A 15,824-nucleotide genomic window follows, 5' to 3' on the forward strand; every position below is an offset into this window, starting at 1 on the left:
CATTTCTTGATGCTGATAAATTTGCCAAATCTCTGCCCCATCTCTATTCAGTCATCTGTCCCAGGAGAAGGAAAGAACTTTTTTTTAAAGCAGACAGTTGACAGATGAAAGAAAAACAGACTGACTATCCAAAGCATTTTAGCGTTTATACCTGGATAAATTAAAGAGAGTTGACCTAGTTCTTTTTATCAAGGCATCAGATAAAAATATATGCAGATTCAGTTAGCTCTATCAAAAACATCTACTATAGATACTAAATTTGTAGACTGTGACAGGAAGATTAGAGGCACTCAACATGCAAATCAGCATTCTTCCAAGACCATCCACACTTAGTCATACTTTCACTCAGCGTCTGTAAGGTAACTGAAAGTGAAATAATGTAGGGTACAATGTAACACAGTGATAGCAAACAAGGTGTATCATGATCTGGCTACTACAACTTTGGAAATCCAAAACCATAAATCTCCTCCCATATACTTCAAACTAGTAAGCCCTGCTAAGATGTTGCAAGAATCCAAGTTATAAACATACAAAAAGTTTAAGATTCATACACTGATCTTTAATATAAAGCATCAGAAGACTATGAGAAATTCCTATCACATTTGGCTGCATTTCCAACTAAACACCAACAATTTTTTTTATCAGCCTAAAGTATGCGACTGACCCAATTCAATCTACATGAAGAAAATACAGTATGCAATGGTTAATTTCAATGTTCTTCTGCAACATACTGTCCCTGTAAGGCTAGAAAGCAGGCTTCATGCGGAAAGCAGAAGCAGCAGTGATTTATTGCAGAAGTAAACACACTTTTATAGACTGGTTCACAGAACTAATGGATAGAATCAGCTCATTGGTCCAAGGAAGGCAACATGTCCTGTAGACATGCTTTTACCAAAACATCACATTTCTCACCCACTCCTCCTGTCCACAACAGCAGGTGCTAGCTTTGTTATTAATTATTTCCCTTCTGTTTTCTTTTGAGTAGCTTGGGATAATTCACACTGCTTATTTTTTTCCTGACTCTCACCAGCCTCCACAACATACCATAGCTTTATCCTAAAAATTCCTAGCTATAAAATGTTAGCATCAATTCTAAGCAAGGCTTCTCACCACTTGAAGAACTCCTTGTTTACTTTAGAGACTTCTGCCAATGAACACAATGAAACAAACAGTCATAAAACATTTCCACATAAGGATTATGCAATTCCTGTAAGGGAAAATATTTTGTTCTAGCCTCACTTCGGTTAGTAATTTTGCCAAAGAACCTTTCAACTATTCACTGAAGTACCTGTTAAATCAAAATCTATGTTTAAAAGTTTTTGATCAAGTAGTACTTGAGTCATGTAACACTAACACTGTTTTAAAGCCTGAATACTCTATGTAACCATAATTTGTATAATGTAATTATAAACTACTGCACGAATTACATGTATGTTTCAGTAAACTGTAGCTAGTCAAAACTTAGAAGTAGCAGACCTTTGCTGCAGGAAAGTGCTTCAGATAAGTTTATGAACTCATCTATCTATTTACAAACCAAGTACACATACAAGCAGGGAAAAATGCAGCACAAAAAGAAAGGAAGAAAAAAAGAGCATGAAGGAAGCACAATCAGAAATGGCATTAATACTCCCACTTTGATACACTGGGGAAGTACACACAAACTACACTGCACTTCTAGTACTCCTAACCTTGAAGACCAGACACTGTAATGATAAGCAATTCAGTCATCCTTTGAGCTGCAGTACAATAAGGTTTCAGGTCTGTATTCACTATATACACCAACAAAACACGCACAGGAAAAAATATTTTCTCATACTCATGAAATGTAATGCAAACAACATTCACCCATCTATGTAATGGACAAGAAACATGCATCGCTCAATCAATAGCATTTCAAAATAAAAATTTGCACCTTCACCACAATCAGAACAACACAAAGTCTCCACAATCATTTCACTTTTCTCTCTAATTCTGTTCAGTCCAAGTTTTGGCTGCTGCCTCCACAATTACTTTCCTTATCCTGACTTCCCTATGCCTCATCTGTGGCACCAAAACACACCATGGTGAGTTGGACCTGGCTGGATACTAGGTGCCCATCAACACTCACTCCCTTCCTCAGCTGGACAGGGGACAGAAATTGAAGAAAAGGCTCCTAGTAAACAAAAAGAGAGAAACTACTCACTAGTTACCATCATGGGTAAAGCAAATTCAATTTAGGGAAAAATTGATTTATTACTAAGCAAGTCAGAGTAGGATAATGAGAAAATGAAAACTGAATCTTAAAATACCTTCTCTCCATCCCTCAATTTTTCCCAGGCTCAGCTTCACTCCCCATTTCTACTACCTCCTCTCACCCAACAGCAGAGAAGAACGGGAGAACGGGAGCTGTGGTAAGTTCACCACATGCTGTTTCCTCTTTCATCTCAGGGGTAGAAATCCTCACACTCTTCCCCTGCTTCAGCATGGGGTCCCTCCCAAAGGAGACAATCCTCTACCAACTTCTCCAAAGTATGTCTTTCTCACAGGCACTAGTTCTTCACAAACTGCTTCAGTATGCCCCCCCTTCCATGGGGAGCAGTCCCATAGGAAGGCTGCTCCACTAGGGAATCCCCACAGGTCCCAAGTCCTGTCAGCAAAGCTGTTCCAGCATGGGCCTCTCTCTATACAAGTCCTGACAGGAGCCTGCTCCAGCACGGGCTTCCCATGGGGTCACAGCCTTCTTCAGGCACATCTACCTGCTCCAGCACGGGGTCTTCCATGGGCTGCATGTGGGTTTCTGTTCCCCAGCTGACTTCCATGGACTGCAGGGGGACAGCCTGGCTTCCCACAGTCTTCACCACCAGCTGCAAGGGAATGTCCACTCCAGCACCTGGAGCACCTCCTCCCCCTCCTTCTTCAGCGACCTTGGTGTCTGCAGAGTTGTTTCTCTCACACATTCTCACTTCTCTCTCCAGCTGCAGTTTCTGTACAGCAGGGTTTTTTTATCTGTTCTTAAATATGTTATCCCAGGGGCACTGCCACGGTTGCTGATTGGCTCAGCCTTGGCCAGCAGCAGGTCTGTCCTGGAGCCAGGCTGCCATTGACTCCAGCAGACACAGGGGATGTTTCTGGCAGCTTCTCAGGGAAATCTTTCCTGGTGCCCCTTTATTAACAAAACCTTGTCACATAAACCAAATACAATATGTTCTCTCTAAGTATCTCCTTAGGCAGACTTTTTATTCAAGATATACAGCTACAAACTAATATTCAATGCCTTCTAGACTGTACAGCCATTCATAAATAACAGACAAATAACAAAAGCAAAAAGATTCATTTTTCTGCAGTGCGCTCAAAACTAATGCAATTCTTCTAGTAATGTTTGTTACAATATTCTTAAAGTGGCTGTAGTAATATTCTTACATGAAGTGTCCCTTAAGAAAAAATATGGATACACATTAAAGAAACATAAATTTCTACATTTTTTTAAGAATTATTTCAAGGGATGTCTAGAGACTTCACAGTATAATAGTCCTTATTGATGGACAGTATTCAAATTGAAGAAAAAAAAATCAGCAAGTTGTCTTCTTTTAAAATAAAGTTTAGTTCACCTGTACTGTTTATCAACATTCATTCTAGTTTAGACAGTCAGGTTTTAATAAGCAGAGATCCCACTCCCCTGCAGGCAACCTTTTGAGCCAGAGGTGTCAGAGCACTGACCAAAAACATGTCTGCACATCAAAAGGCTGCATTCCTAATTCCTCCTTCTTTGCCTCTGTTTAGGCAAAAGGCAAGTAATACAGCATTCTTGCTTATTTTAGAATACATAAATGCTGGGGGTGAGGTGTAAAAACATGGATACATCAAACAATTCTTATGAGCAACTTCACAAAAAAAGTTTGTAGATGAATGTGATGAGACTTTTTTTAAAGAAAATTTGGAGAGAGCCTCAACTCTTGTTATATTCATGACTATAAATAAATAAATAAATAAAGTTCAATTGTTCAGACTCTGGATCATCTGTGCAGCAGCTGCAAATGCAGCTCAGGTGTCATAGGACAACCAAGAGGAATCTATCACTATGAGCACACAGCATACCTGAACTGGGTAAACAGTATAGTTGCATTTCTACTGCTCTGAACCCTTAAGTACTGAGTACTGTATGGTCAAAACTTACTCTACAATGACAGTCCTTTTGTCTCCACACCAAGTTCCAAAAAGCACATGTGCAAGCACAGACTCCAGTTATGCCAGACAGAGCTGAGATACAGAGGGAGGCTATGCCATGTCTTAGGTGGCTAGCTCCACAGCGAGTCACAGCCCCCTCAGCAAGCACATTTCCCAAGACTAAAATCTAGATGGCTTATTAGGCAAGCTGTAGTGTCACACAAATATGCTGATTCAGTTCTGGACCATGACTGCATTTAACTTCAGAAGCCACCCCACCAAAAAAACCCCACGGAAATGCCAAGCAAAAAACCACCACTGTTACAACATTAGGGTAACTTGTACCAAGTCTAAACTGATTCTTCCAGACGCAAGGACAGGCTACAACACTCATATTCCAGTGAAACAGGTCAACATAGTGATTCACCTGCAATGCAAGCAATCCAACTTCATATTTAGCATCTGAGCTACACTTTGAGGTAGCAAAACTTCCTGGAATTCTTAACACTTGAGTTCAGTACAGAGATCTCCTGGTCTCTGATTCAAGTTGGATTCAGAAGAACAGAACCTACACATAGCTAAAAAGCCTGACCAATCCACCCGTACAAATAGTGACCTCCCACCTGGACTCCATCATACAGATTACTGCAGCTCCTTCATGATGAGTATGAAGAGTAGTAGCTTGCACTAAGCCATAAACACATTGTCTATTTTTACCCCACTATATATTCTATATAAATTATTCTTAACATAAGATCATCAAGGAAGACGCTTGACACACAACATGATTATGGCAGGGGAAAAAGCCTTTTTCAACAACACTTGTACTACAAATCCTAAATTTAGTTCTCCAGTCTTTCTTTGGGTACCAGAACTATCACCCCTTGGACAACATGCATGCACCATCCAATTTCTTAAGCCAGGAACCAAAGTCCCAAATGTAGTAGTCCATATGTATATAACCTCACATAGACCTCAAAATTAACTTTTTCTACATCAATACGTTTTTGCCCTGCTTTTTGACTCAGAAGTTCAGACACATCTGAAGACACCAAAAGGGCCCACAGTGCACGGTTATAACAGCTGGTGCTGACACAGGCAAAGCTGAGAGCAGTCACTACCTATCTTGAAGAGACTTGAATTTCAAGCTCACCGTAGATCAGCTAAGAGAAATGAGCTGATTTAGAGAAAACTAAGATTTTTCAAGCAATAGTTACAAACTTACACAGTGACGTAAGAAGTGCATACTGGGATTACAATCTTCAACTATGTACTACATAAGCACGATTAAAAAGGAAGAAAAATAATTACCAGCCACCTCAATATATACATTATCCAAACAGCTCAGTTTCAGAAAAGTCACACTTTCTCTCACAGAGGAAAACATGACCCTGCTGGATTCAAAATTCAGTATGACTTGTCCGGCATGGAGCAGTGCTTTCCAACTGACCATGCAGCAGCCAAGGCACTGGCTCCCAGCTCCCCACAAAAACACACAAGTCAACCAGCCACCACTTTGGCTCCCACCCAGGATGTACCAGCCTAGAGGCAGCACACAAAAAAAGGGAACACAGTACACACCAGTGCATAACACTTGATAGTACGTGGAAGTACCTGTCCAAGTCTGCTGTTAAGCTAACTTCTCTGGTGACCCACCAGCTTGCATCACGTGCTCCTGAATCAGCCCATTTCTTCTCATTGTTAAAACAAGACTAACTTTAGTGTAAGCAATTAACTGCAGTTGCTTATCAGACTGAATTTATTTGTCCAGCAACTGAAGATTAAAAAAGAAAAACAACCAAGAAAGGCACCCCAAAAACACACAACACAGACAGCATCATCATAGATATATATATATGCCTTGAGCACAATACTGAGGTCTTTTTAAAGATTAAAAGTAAGCAGAAACATAGCCAATGTAATATGATTAACTTAATTCTGATTTGTTTATAGGCAAAAAGGCCAAGAGAAAAAACAAACTTCAGTCTCATACAGTGATGATAAGGACGTTTGGTTTTGTAAGCAAGTGCATTAAAACTTCTGCATCTGGTAAACTGCTTACTGTAAAGCTCCAGTTTCCATACAGAAGTCAGGGCTTGAGTTTACATTCTGAATGTCAAGAGCTGCTCCAAGACACTTCAGATACAGCCACCATGTTTCTAACTCACTAATACACAAATAGTTGTTAAAACTTCAACTGTTACACCTCACATGCAATCAGTTTCACCTGAGAACCACTTAAACCTACACTACATTACAAATGGGATTTCTTTTTTCAAAACAAAATCAGCAATCAGTATGTTGAATTAAAGAGACATTGTTTGGTGGAAACAATAACAGAATACACTTGGCAGAAAATTCAGTTATTATATTATATTGCTTCTTCAATTCAAACAGCAAAGTAAAGTAGTCTATCAAAGCTATTCTCTTGGTAAACTCAAGAAATTATCCTAATACAGCGAGACACTATTTATACTCTGGACAGTTCTCTTTCACTCCTTGTGAAGCCAGGATTAACTACATTACAAACCACAAGGATTCCCTATCATAGTCTAGGAAAATTCTCTTGTAGTCACCAGCTTTCTCTCTCTCCTCTGTATTTTAACTTTTCTATCAACCTGTACATATCAAACTCAGCAACATTAAAAAATGCTACTCTTAAAACTTTACACAGCTGATGCTCTCCCCAGGAAAAGAAACAAGTCTTTCTTCAGAAAGGGTTTTGATTTTCTATTGACAAATACTTCAGGAACATACAAAAACCAATCCCTTCTTGCTCATACCAACAGGTCTGCTTTGGAAGAACTAAGTCTCAATTGCCCTGGGCATTGTGAACACGTTAGTGGCAAAAAGCAGAGGAGAGAGATTCTTTAGATCTGTGCCAAAAATTCATTCAACAGTAAGTCTTGCCACCATTTCTATAGCACTTTATTTATATTAGAGAAGGAAATAGGTGCAGCAAACAGGTCATGTAAACACACTGATAGTCACTGACAGTAACTGAAAATTTGGTCTCTGACTCGTCACCTGTTTTTAGATATGAAAGTTACAAACAGTTTACACACAGCTCTAAGATGCTGCACCACCTTCTCTTCCAATGGCATTTTTTTCAGAGGCAAAGAACAGCTTACTTTTTGTAATACTCTCACTTCTCTCAGTTTATCTTTTGCTGGAAGACAAAATAGGAAGTGCCAAGTAGGGAGAAATGGGATTCTCTGTTTCTAAAAATGCCTGACATCACCCAGTTTCATCTTACAAACATACAAGTCTGACCAAAACAAAACCTCATACAGCCATGTTAAAAAAAAAGAAAAGCATTATCTGAATCCCCAATATCTACTATAAAAGAATTAGAAAGACAAAAGAAAATACTTCTTCAATTCTAAGTATCACACTCCAAGTAAGCATTATTTTTTGAAATTAACACTACTCATTGGGAGTGTTCCTAGACTGAAGCTTTTAACTGGCAACCTAAGGTTGCTATAAAAGAAAATTAGAGACAGATTTTATTTACCTCCTGTAGCTAACTATGTAAGTGTTAAACCAACAAAGTTAACCAAAACCTACACGATAGAGAAAAAAAAAAAATAAAAACCAGACAAATAAATAAACCAACTAAAAAAAAATCACCACCTAAAATAAAAACCCCACACCCTGACACTGTGACACTTTGAATACTTCAAAGACAGTTACATATTTCCACTTAAAAAAAAAAAAAAAAAAAGATAAATGGTCTTTCTGAGCAGCATTTAGAGGAATTACAACAAAAAGCAAAGCTCTCTTCTGTCATTACTGTAACACTTGGGTAAATATTATCCACACAAGGATTATAACTAGCATTACTTAATAAACAAAACACATACCACTCTGGCTGCTCTTTCCTGAGATTCACACTTTCTGCAAAACCACGGTCCAGTGGGTACTTGGACAATTCCATAGCAAGCTGTTTTGAACAAAACAAAACAATTCAGCAAACATAAATAGCTCTACAACACTAACAATACGTTCTAAAAGAAACTTACTATCAGTTGATCCCACAATTTCAATTATAAAGAAACTGACATCTATACACTGCACATGAAATCCTATCACAAAAGCACAAGAAATCAAGTACAAGCTTATGTTTTAAATATTATGCAGAATTTGCTAAATGAAAAAAGAACACATTAGCTTGAAAAGTAATATAACAATTCAAAAGCAGCAACGATTCATATGTGACCTGTTTTGCTATTTATTTATCTGCAAAACAGGTGAGACACTTCACTATAAATGGTAGATGATTGTTATTAAGAGGTCTTTTTTAAGAGAAAACTAAAAATAACTAACAAATGTGTGTTTTTCCCAAGACATTTATTCATACCTTTACTATCCAGCTTTCTTACTTGTGTAAGTAAGTTAAATGGTCTTAAGCAGAAAATCCATAGTGAACAAAGTTTGCTTTTTTACCCCAGAAAATTCACAGAGCTGTAAATACAAACTGAACTGAGCATCAGGACTTGGACTAGTTGCAACTTGAGCCAGGATACAATATAAATCCTTAGGAAAGAGATTTTCAGACATGCAGATTTATCTGCAAAACAGTCATTGATATTTTTGCAGTATATAAGAGCAACCCCAAAAGTTTGTTATTAAATTCCACAGAAAATAAGAGTTTAGCAATTTGGCAACACTGCTCATGCTTGAAATGCACACATCAAGCAACCTCAAGAACTACAGAGGGAATGAACATACAAGAACACAAGTGCTGTGAGCATACCCTAATATTTGTGTGGATGTAGCAAATAAAGAACCAAAGAGCCAAACATTTTGCTCAAAGATAATTCCAAAGTATTAAAGATAACTCAGACTCAATTCTCAACAATCATATGTTACTTAAATACAAAAATCGGGTTTAAGTGTGTAAGTAGAAAAAAAAAAAAATTATTAATTTAAAGTTATGAAGAAAGCTAAGATTAAATTAGTAATTTCTAGTTGCACTACACAAATGTATTGATTTTGTGATAGCATGGAAATGAAAAATAGTAATGCAACAGTGTTATAAAAACATCTGGCTAATACACCTTCATTTCCATGAAGGAAAGTCAATGAAATCATTTTCTATTAAATACATAGTCATATTAAGATCAGTTGTCAGATTTTCAAATACTTTATTAAATACCTCCAGTCCAAACTATGCTGATAGCCCTTTCTAATGTACAATAAAATTCTTTAATATGAGTAAAAAAAAAAAAAAAAACTTGTTTTCATTGCATCTATATTAACCACAGATGAGGGGGACTCTGAATTTCTCTTCAGATATTGAGAGGAAGATTTTAAATGTGCAATCATACATTTAGGTTAGCAAGTGACAATGCAGAATAGGAAACAAGCATAAAATGCAACTCAGAGACAAGGCTAGCAAATAGATCCAGAGGCAACACGAGTTGGGCAAAGAACAAATTTGAAGGGAAGCACTTCTAGATCTGCCAGGGTAACAGAGCACACCTAGAGTCCAGAAGAGCCCATCACAGGGTTATGCTCTGATATCCCATAATACCATTTACAGAGTTTTGTTTATACTTCCACTGCTGTGCAAAGCTTCTTTAAACACAAGAAAAAATCTTCACAACTTGCCAATGACTTAACAACTGAAAAAAACTTTCCTCTGAACTAAGAATAATTATAATGACAAAACAAATCAGTCAATAAAGTTTTATGGATAATACTGCTGTTTGTACTTCAAATACAGACTATCTGCTTTGACCAAGAGGATTACTACATTTACTACAGGAAGTCCACAAAAAGAGAGGACATGCCTCCTCCACCACCTTTGTTCACATGATGTATCAAATCCAAAACATAAAGTGTTAATGTTATAGTAAATCAAAACATGGAGTTCTTCTTTTCTTATGATCTCTATAACAGCTTCTGGATTTATAACAAGCAGTACTTTGCATACTTCCTGACAGATTCCAATTCAGGCTTGGATATGACTTGAAAAAAAAAAACAAGTTAATTTTCTTGTACCTGCTGAAGTGTGTCTCTATACTAGGAATACTTTCTATAACTGACTTTTGTTCCTATTTTGTTCCCGAGCTATTTCAGCTCCAACTGTCCAACTGCTGCTATCATCCAAATCTCTCACTGCAAATATCAGCAAGGCTATAGATACAAAGGAAGATGTCCAAGATAATGCAAAAGGAATAGCTGTTTCAAGTATGACTTCTAGTAGTATTCACATTTTACTGTTCATGATCCTAAGATTCCACAAAAGCAGTCAATCTACTGATTAACAGTACTCAGTTCTTAAGACGACAGAAAACCAATTCAAAAGCAGATTAATTTCAGAGGTCCTGTCAGCTCCCCTCTGTGTTCAATCCAATGCTAACAATAATAACTTCATTATTTTTTATATCTCCTTAAATCACTACTATTTCTCACAATTTGCCAACTTACAAGGGAGCATATACTTGGAACAATCAACTGTACATGACATCAGCACACTTTAAGACCAAGCATGAGACACACATTAGTAGCAATTTCACATGCATTAGGCATTCAGATTAATGAATTGGATTTAGGATTTTCTGTCTCCTCCAATTTGTCCACCACCTGTAAGAAGTCAAAAAGCCAGCCACTGAGTTCATATGACTGCTTAAGAGCTGGTACAGAAAAATTGCCATTTTATTCTTATTTCTGCAACCGTAAAGGAAAAGTTATGATTACTTCCTTTCTTACAATGTAAGCAGCAGAATCAGTTTTTTCCTCTGCTCTCACACGAAGGGTCAACCCACTGACAGAAACAAAACAATCACACAGAGGGAACATGCCAGCTCCTGAACTGAGCTGGAAACAAACCAACCAGCCTCCACTAAGCCAAACAAATCCAGCATCAGCCATTCCAAAGAGCACCCTCCCCCTGCAGAACCACAACAGGAAGTCTCTTCATCTACCAGGGAACATCAGCCAAATTCAAGGAAAGGCAGGCAGAGATAGAAATCACATGACAGATAAATCTTTTCTACACACCCCTCTCTTCCAACCCTAAACCCTCCCTGTCTCCTAGCTGCCCCTCAAATAAATTTTTCAAACTTGGGAAAGGCAGGGACAACAGGGATCCCATAGGGCAAAAAAGAAATAGAGCAATAACTACCAGAAGAGTATAGTAACAAGTCCTACCAAGACTGAAAGCAATTTTAAGTGAGTCTGAAACGCTGCAGCTGAGGTTGTTAACAGGGTGCAGAGGCAGACTGGGAAACACAAACACAGAAAACATGCAGGAGAAGAGGAAAGGGGAAAAAAATTTGAAGGTGGAGTTCTTCCTTTCTCACAGCCATAATGCAGAGGAACATACTATACTAAGTCTCATGTGAAGGAAAAGAGACAGACGGGAAGGAGAGAAGATGACAGAGCAAGTCAAACCAGAAAGCACGTGGCCTTAGAAACAGGGAAACAGGCTTCATGGGTAAAAAGAAGGAGCTGGGAGGGGGAGGGAGAAAAAGGGGGAAAAACGGCCGGGGGGTGGGGAGGAGAAGGCAGCAGGCCCAGGGGAAGAAGCCAGGGAGCACCAAGAGGGCAGTGGGGAGGCTGAGGGCGGAGCGGGTGCGCTGCCCTCGCCTGCCCGCTCACCTTGATGCACTGCGACATTGCAGCCGTGCCCGTCGCAGTAGACGAGCGGGTTCTCGGCCCAGCCCCGCTCGTCGGAGCACACGCAGCAGCCGCCGATCATCTCCTTCATGCTACTGGAGAACTCGCCCTCCAGTGACACCGGCAGCAGCAGCGGCTCGCTGGAGACCATCTAAGGGTTAAAAACACCGTCGTCAACACCGCGCACGCCACACGCGCCTCGCCCTCCGCCTGCCCCCTCCCCCGGCGGGGTCTCCCCTCAGTCACTCAGCCGCAGCCGCCGCCACCGCCGCCGCGGCAGCGCTTCGGGACCCATGACCGCCGGCTGAGCGCCTCGTCTCGCCCCCGCCCGACCAACCGGCCAGGCTGTGTCGGTCGGGCCGCGGCGGCTCCTGAGGCGGACGCGGCTCCGCGGGCGGGCACGGCGGCGGCGCCGGCGCGCAGGCGCACTGCGCGCGCGCCCGCGGGGCGGGCAGGCCTCGGCCCGGGGCCTCCTCGCGAGGGTTCGCGCGCCGCCCGCGGAACGTGAGCGCCGCCGCGGCGCCCCGAGCGCGCGCGCCCCCTCCGCCCCCCCCCCCCACCCCACCCCGAGAGAGAGCGTGCGCGGGAGCGCGCGCGGCGCCCCGCCGACCCCGCGCGCACCTGACGGCCCCGCGCGCGCGCACCCACCTCGGCGCGCGGCCACGGCCCGTCCCCCGCGCGGGACATGGCGGGGCCCCCCCCCCGCGCGCCGGGGCCGCGGGACAGCCCGCGCGCCGCCGCTCCCGCCCGGCCCTCCCGCCCCCGCCCGCGCCGCACGCGCCGCGCGCTGCCCCCCGCCCGCCCCTCGGCCGCGGGGGCGGGGAGGCGGCGGACACGCGGACATGCGCCCCGCTCCCACCCGCGCCGCTCCGCGGGCCCCCTTCAGGAAGGCCGCAGGACGCGCCCCACGCCCGCCCCCTCCCCACCCCCCCGGAATCATTTTTACTATCTTGTTTATTTTCCCCCTGATGTGACTGCAGGACTAATGCATTCCCGCTCCCAACTTTTATTATCCTGTTTATATCCCCTCGGTGTGCCTGCAGGACTAATGCGTTCTCGCTATTACGCCACTTGCCTGCCCTCACCGCAACTTTCAGTATTTTGTTTATTTTCCCTGCGATGGGGCTGCAAAGCTAATGCATTATTAATCCCGCTCTTTCCTCTTCCCTCAAAACTCATGGCGCGGATGCGGCGCTGCCTGGCTGTTCTGCCGCGGCGGCGAAAGTGACGCTGAGCGGCAGAGCTGACAAACAGAGAAACCAGGGAGGCCGCGGACACACAAAAACAAACAGCTTCAATACAGCTGCTCTCTACTTTTACTCAGAGGTGGACGTGTCTTTCTAGAAGTTGGGCCATTGGGATTTTTTTTTAGTAAAACGATTCTGCTATTCTGTTGTCTCTCTAAATTAAAAGGGGGGGTGCAAAAGAGACAAAAACTGAGGGGAGCGAGCTGAGGTGGTCAGCAGAGAGGAAAATCTCAGTATATTCAGTTCTCCTTTGTAAGCAGGTATTCCTGTAGCAGAAGGACTAATTGTGGTGATTGTTAGGAGCAGAGAGAAATTAAATGCAGCCTTGCAAAATCCTGGTCACTCACTTGCCCCCGGCCTAGCGTATATTTATTTGTTTCTTTATTTATTTTATTTTGTGTTGGGCAAGGAAGATATCATTGATTCATCTTCATTATGCTAAAATGCAGAGAAGCAGAATATGTGCTATTTTGTGGAATACACTGGGATTTTTGTGTTTTTCACGATGATTTTGCAAGGTCAGCTTAGCTGCTGTCTGTACAAATCACTACTGAATTCTGCACATTCCTGGACACAGCACTACCTAGACCCACACATGTGCAGATTATATTTTATACACTGTCATAGTCCTGTACACAAGTCCAGATGTTTCATTAGTTAACAAACTGCTACGTAGAAGGGAGAGGTGGGATGTGCACAACTCTACCCCCTGCAGACATCCGAGTCTGCAGTTTGTATTCAGGATATCTTAGGTCAAGCTCTTTTCTCTCCTTCAAGTTTTAAGTGAAATTATTTTGATAGAGGAAGAATGGCAGGCAGGCAAAAAAGAATCGTGGAGGTAGCTTCCTACGTGCAAGGCCCAACCAAACATGAGATTATTGCAGCCATTTGAGGCTCATTCTAAGCATTTCTCTGTAAATACATGCTCCAAATAGCCATAAGAGCTTAGAAATTTTTAAGATACGTGAAAAAAATGGAAGGGGAGGAGATTGGAATGTAGTATGTTTCACTTGTGTAAAATTAAAGATTGCTCCAAAAAAAAAAACCACCCTGCACCAAATGACCTATCAACACTGAAGAACACAAATTTGAGCATAAAACTATTTGTTATAAAACATACTTAAAACACTGTTTTTATTACTTTAAATGCTCATAAAAATATCCTGAAAATTGCAGGTGCAAGCAATTACTTTGTAAGAAAATAAAGCAATTAATATATCCTGGTGTTTTAACAAAAAAACGCAAATTATTTGAAGCTGATAGATACAGTGTCGCAGCCCTTCTTCATTCTTGTCAAGAAAATGACATCTAATTTAAAAAGCATTCTCAATGATTTTGCTAACCCTAACAAAAAAAAAAAAAAAAAAAAGAAAAAAAATAAGAAGAAGAAAAAAAAAAAAGTCACGGTATAGCAGCAAATCTATCCTTTATTTCCCTGAGAGATAAATTTAAAAAAATATCCTTTTAAAAGGAAAATGTATTTAAAAATATTTGTTGGATATACTAAAACGTGTATTGTAACAAACAATTGTAAATTTTTCTCACCACTTTTTTTTTTCAATTCAATTAGGTCTTCCTGCAATTTCTTCTCTGAAAAGCAACTAGTACAATCAATTCCCAAGCGTCTTTTTTTTATGTTAGCTATTTTAAAGCTCAGTCTTTAGTTTTATAAAGAAGCATCACCAAAGAAAAAATAATTGCTTTGCAACAACTTGATTAAAGCTGCACCATAGCAACAAGAGTATATTCCTGAAGAACCTACTGTATAGTTTTCAAATAAAAATTTTGTAATCTCACATCATGTAATACACCAACTCAGTATTGAACAGCCCGAAATTTTGCTTTGGTTAAAATTCAGTCAAGCCTAATACATTCAATTATTTAATGAAACATTTGTTGTTTTCTTACAGATTTCTATTTAATTCTTTCTATAGAAAGAGTATACATGGACTGGAAGAAACTCCATGACTATCACTTCATGGTATTGTGTAATATTTGATTGAAAAATTTAGATAACCTCTTGATAGTTCTGCAAAACAATCATTTAGAGAAGACCTTTGAAATGCAAAATAGGAAAAGAAATGCATTACCACTAAATAAGAACTGCAAACACTAAGCCTATAACGGCTATGGAACCAGAATATAAAATCTAGTATGTTCCTATGATTGTAGTATTTAATAAGCATTGACATGACACAGAAGGCCAATTTTCTTTTTTTAAAAAAGGAAGCCTGTCCTTCTTATAGTGATATATAAGAGATTAAAATAATTAGAGAAGAATATAATTCAGTGAGTAAAATGAATAATTTTATTGTTAATCTAAATGCAAGGAGAAAATCCAATTCACTTAAAGGTACCTACAAAATCTAGAAGTTAAACAAGTTAGAATACAAGAAACTTACAAGAAGATTCTGTGTTTCAATTTTTCTTAGATACTTGCACAGAATGAATGTGTAAGTGAAAAAAACTTACACTCTCCAATTGCAAATTGTTTTTTAAAGTTTAAGGCATTCCTCAAGAAAACATTACCATATATGAGTGAATAGCACTTCAGTTTCAAAAACAAAAATAAAGATGTACTCACAAATTTTTACTACAAAACAATCAGTTGCAACAGTAAAACTATGATTTTTGAATGCTTGGTTTAAATGTCACCTTTTTTTCCTTAAAATGTGCAAAATCATATTGTAACTTTAGTGAATAAAACAAAGCATTGAACAAGAAAAAGTCTTTAATTTACAAAGCTACATTACCAGTTGAATATAATCATCAGAAGAATCTTTCAAAAATAACAGAAAAAGCATAGAC

At 40.2% G+C, this 15,824-nt stretch overlaps 1 protein-coding gene across 9 annotated transcripts in view; it reads right to left on the bottom strand.

Annotated features, from left to right (window-relative positions):
• MLLT10 (MLLT10 histone lysine methyltransferase DOT1L cofactor) overlaps positions 1-12,724 on the bottom strand; it is a 125,112-nt gene extending 112,388 nt beyond the window's left edge. For 6 of the 9 annotated variants that reach the window (XM_079300844.1, XM_079300847.1, XM_079300846.1 and 3 more), the window contains exons 1-3: positions 12,629-12,724; positions 11,752-11,920; positions 8,007-8,086 (exon numbers count right to left, since the gene is read on the bottom strand). In XM_079300844.1, coding sequence (XP_079156970.1) covers positions 8,007-8,086; positions 11,752-11,920; positions 12,629-12,709 — 330 coding nt within the window. In that variant the 5' untranslated portion in view covers positions 12,710-12,724. Of the gene's footprint in view, positions 1-8,006; positions 8,087-11,751; positions 11,921-12,106; positions 12,255-12,417; positions 12,497-12,628 lie in introns of those variants that run through there. The other 3 variants (XM_079300842.1, XM_079300843.1, XM_079300845.1) reach the window with 3 other exon arrangements.
• Between the last annotated feature and the right edge of the window lie 3,100 nt (positions 12,725-15,824).

The sequence above is a fragment of the Erithacus rubecula genome (genome assembly GCF_903797595.1).
Source record: "Erithacus rubecula genome assembly, chromosome: 3".
In the NCBI taxonomy this organism is placed as follows: domain Eukaryota; kingdom Metazoa; phylum Chordata; class Aves; order Passeriformes; family Muscicapidae; genus Erithacus; species Erithacus rubecula.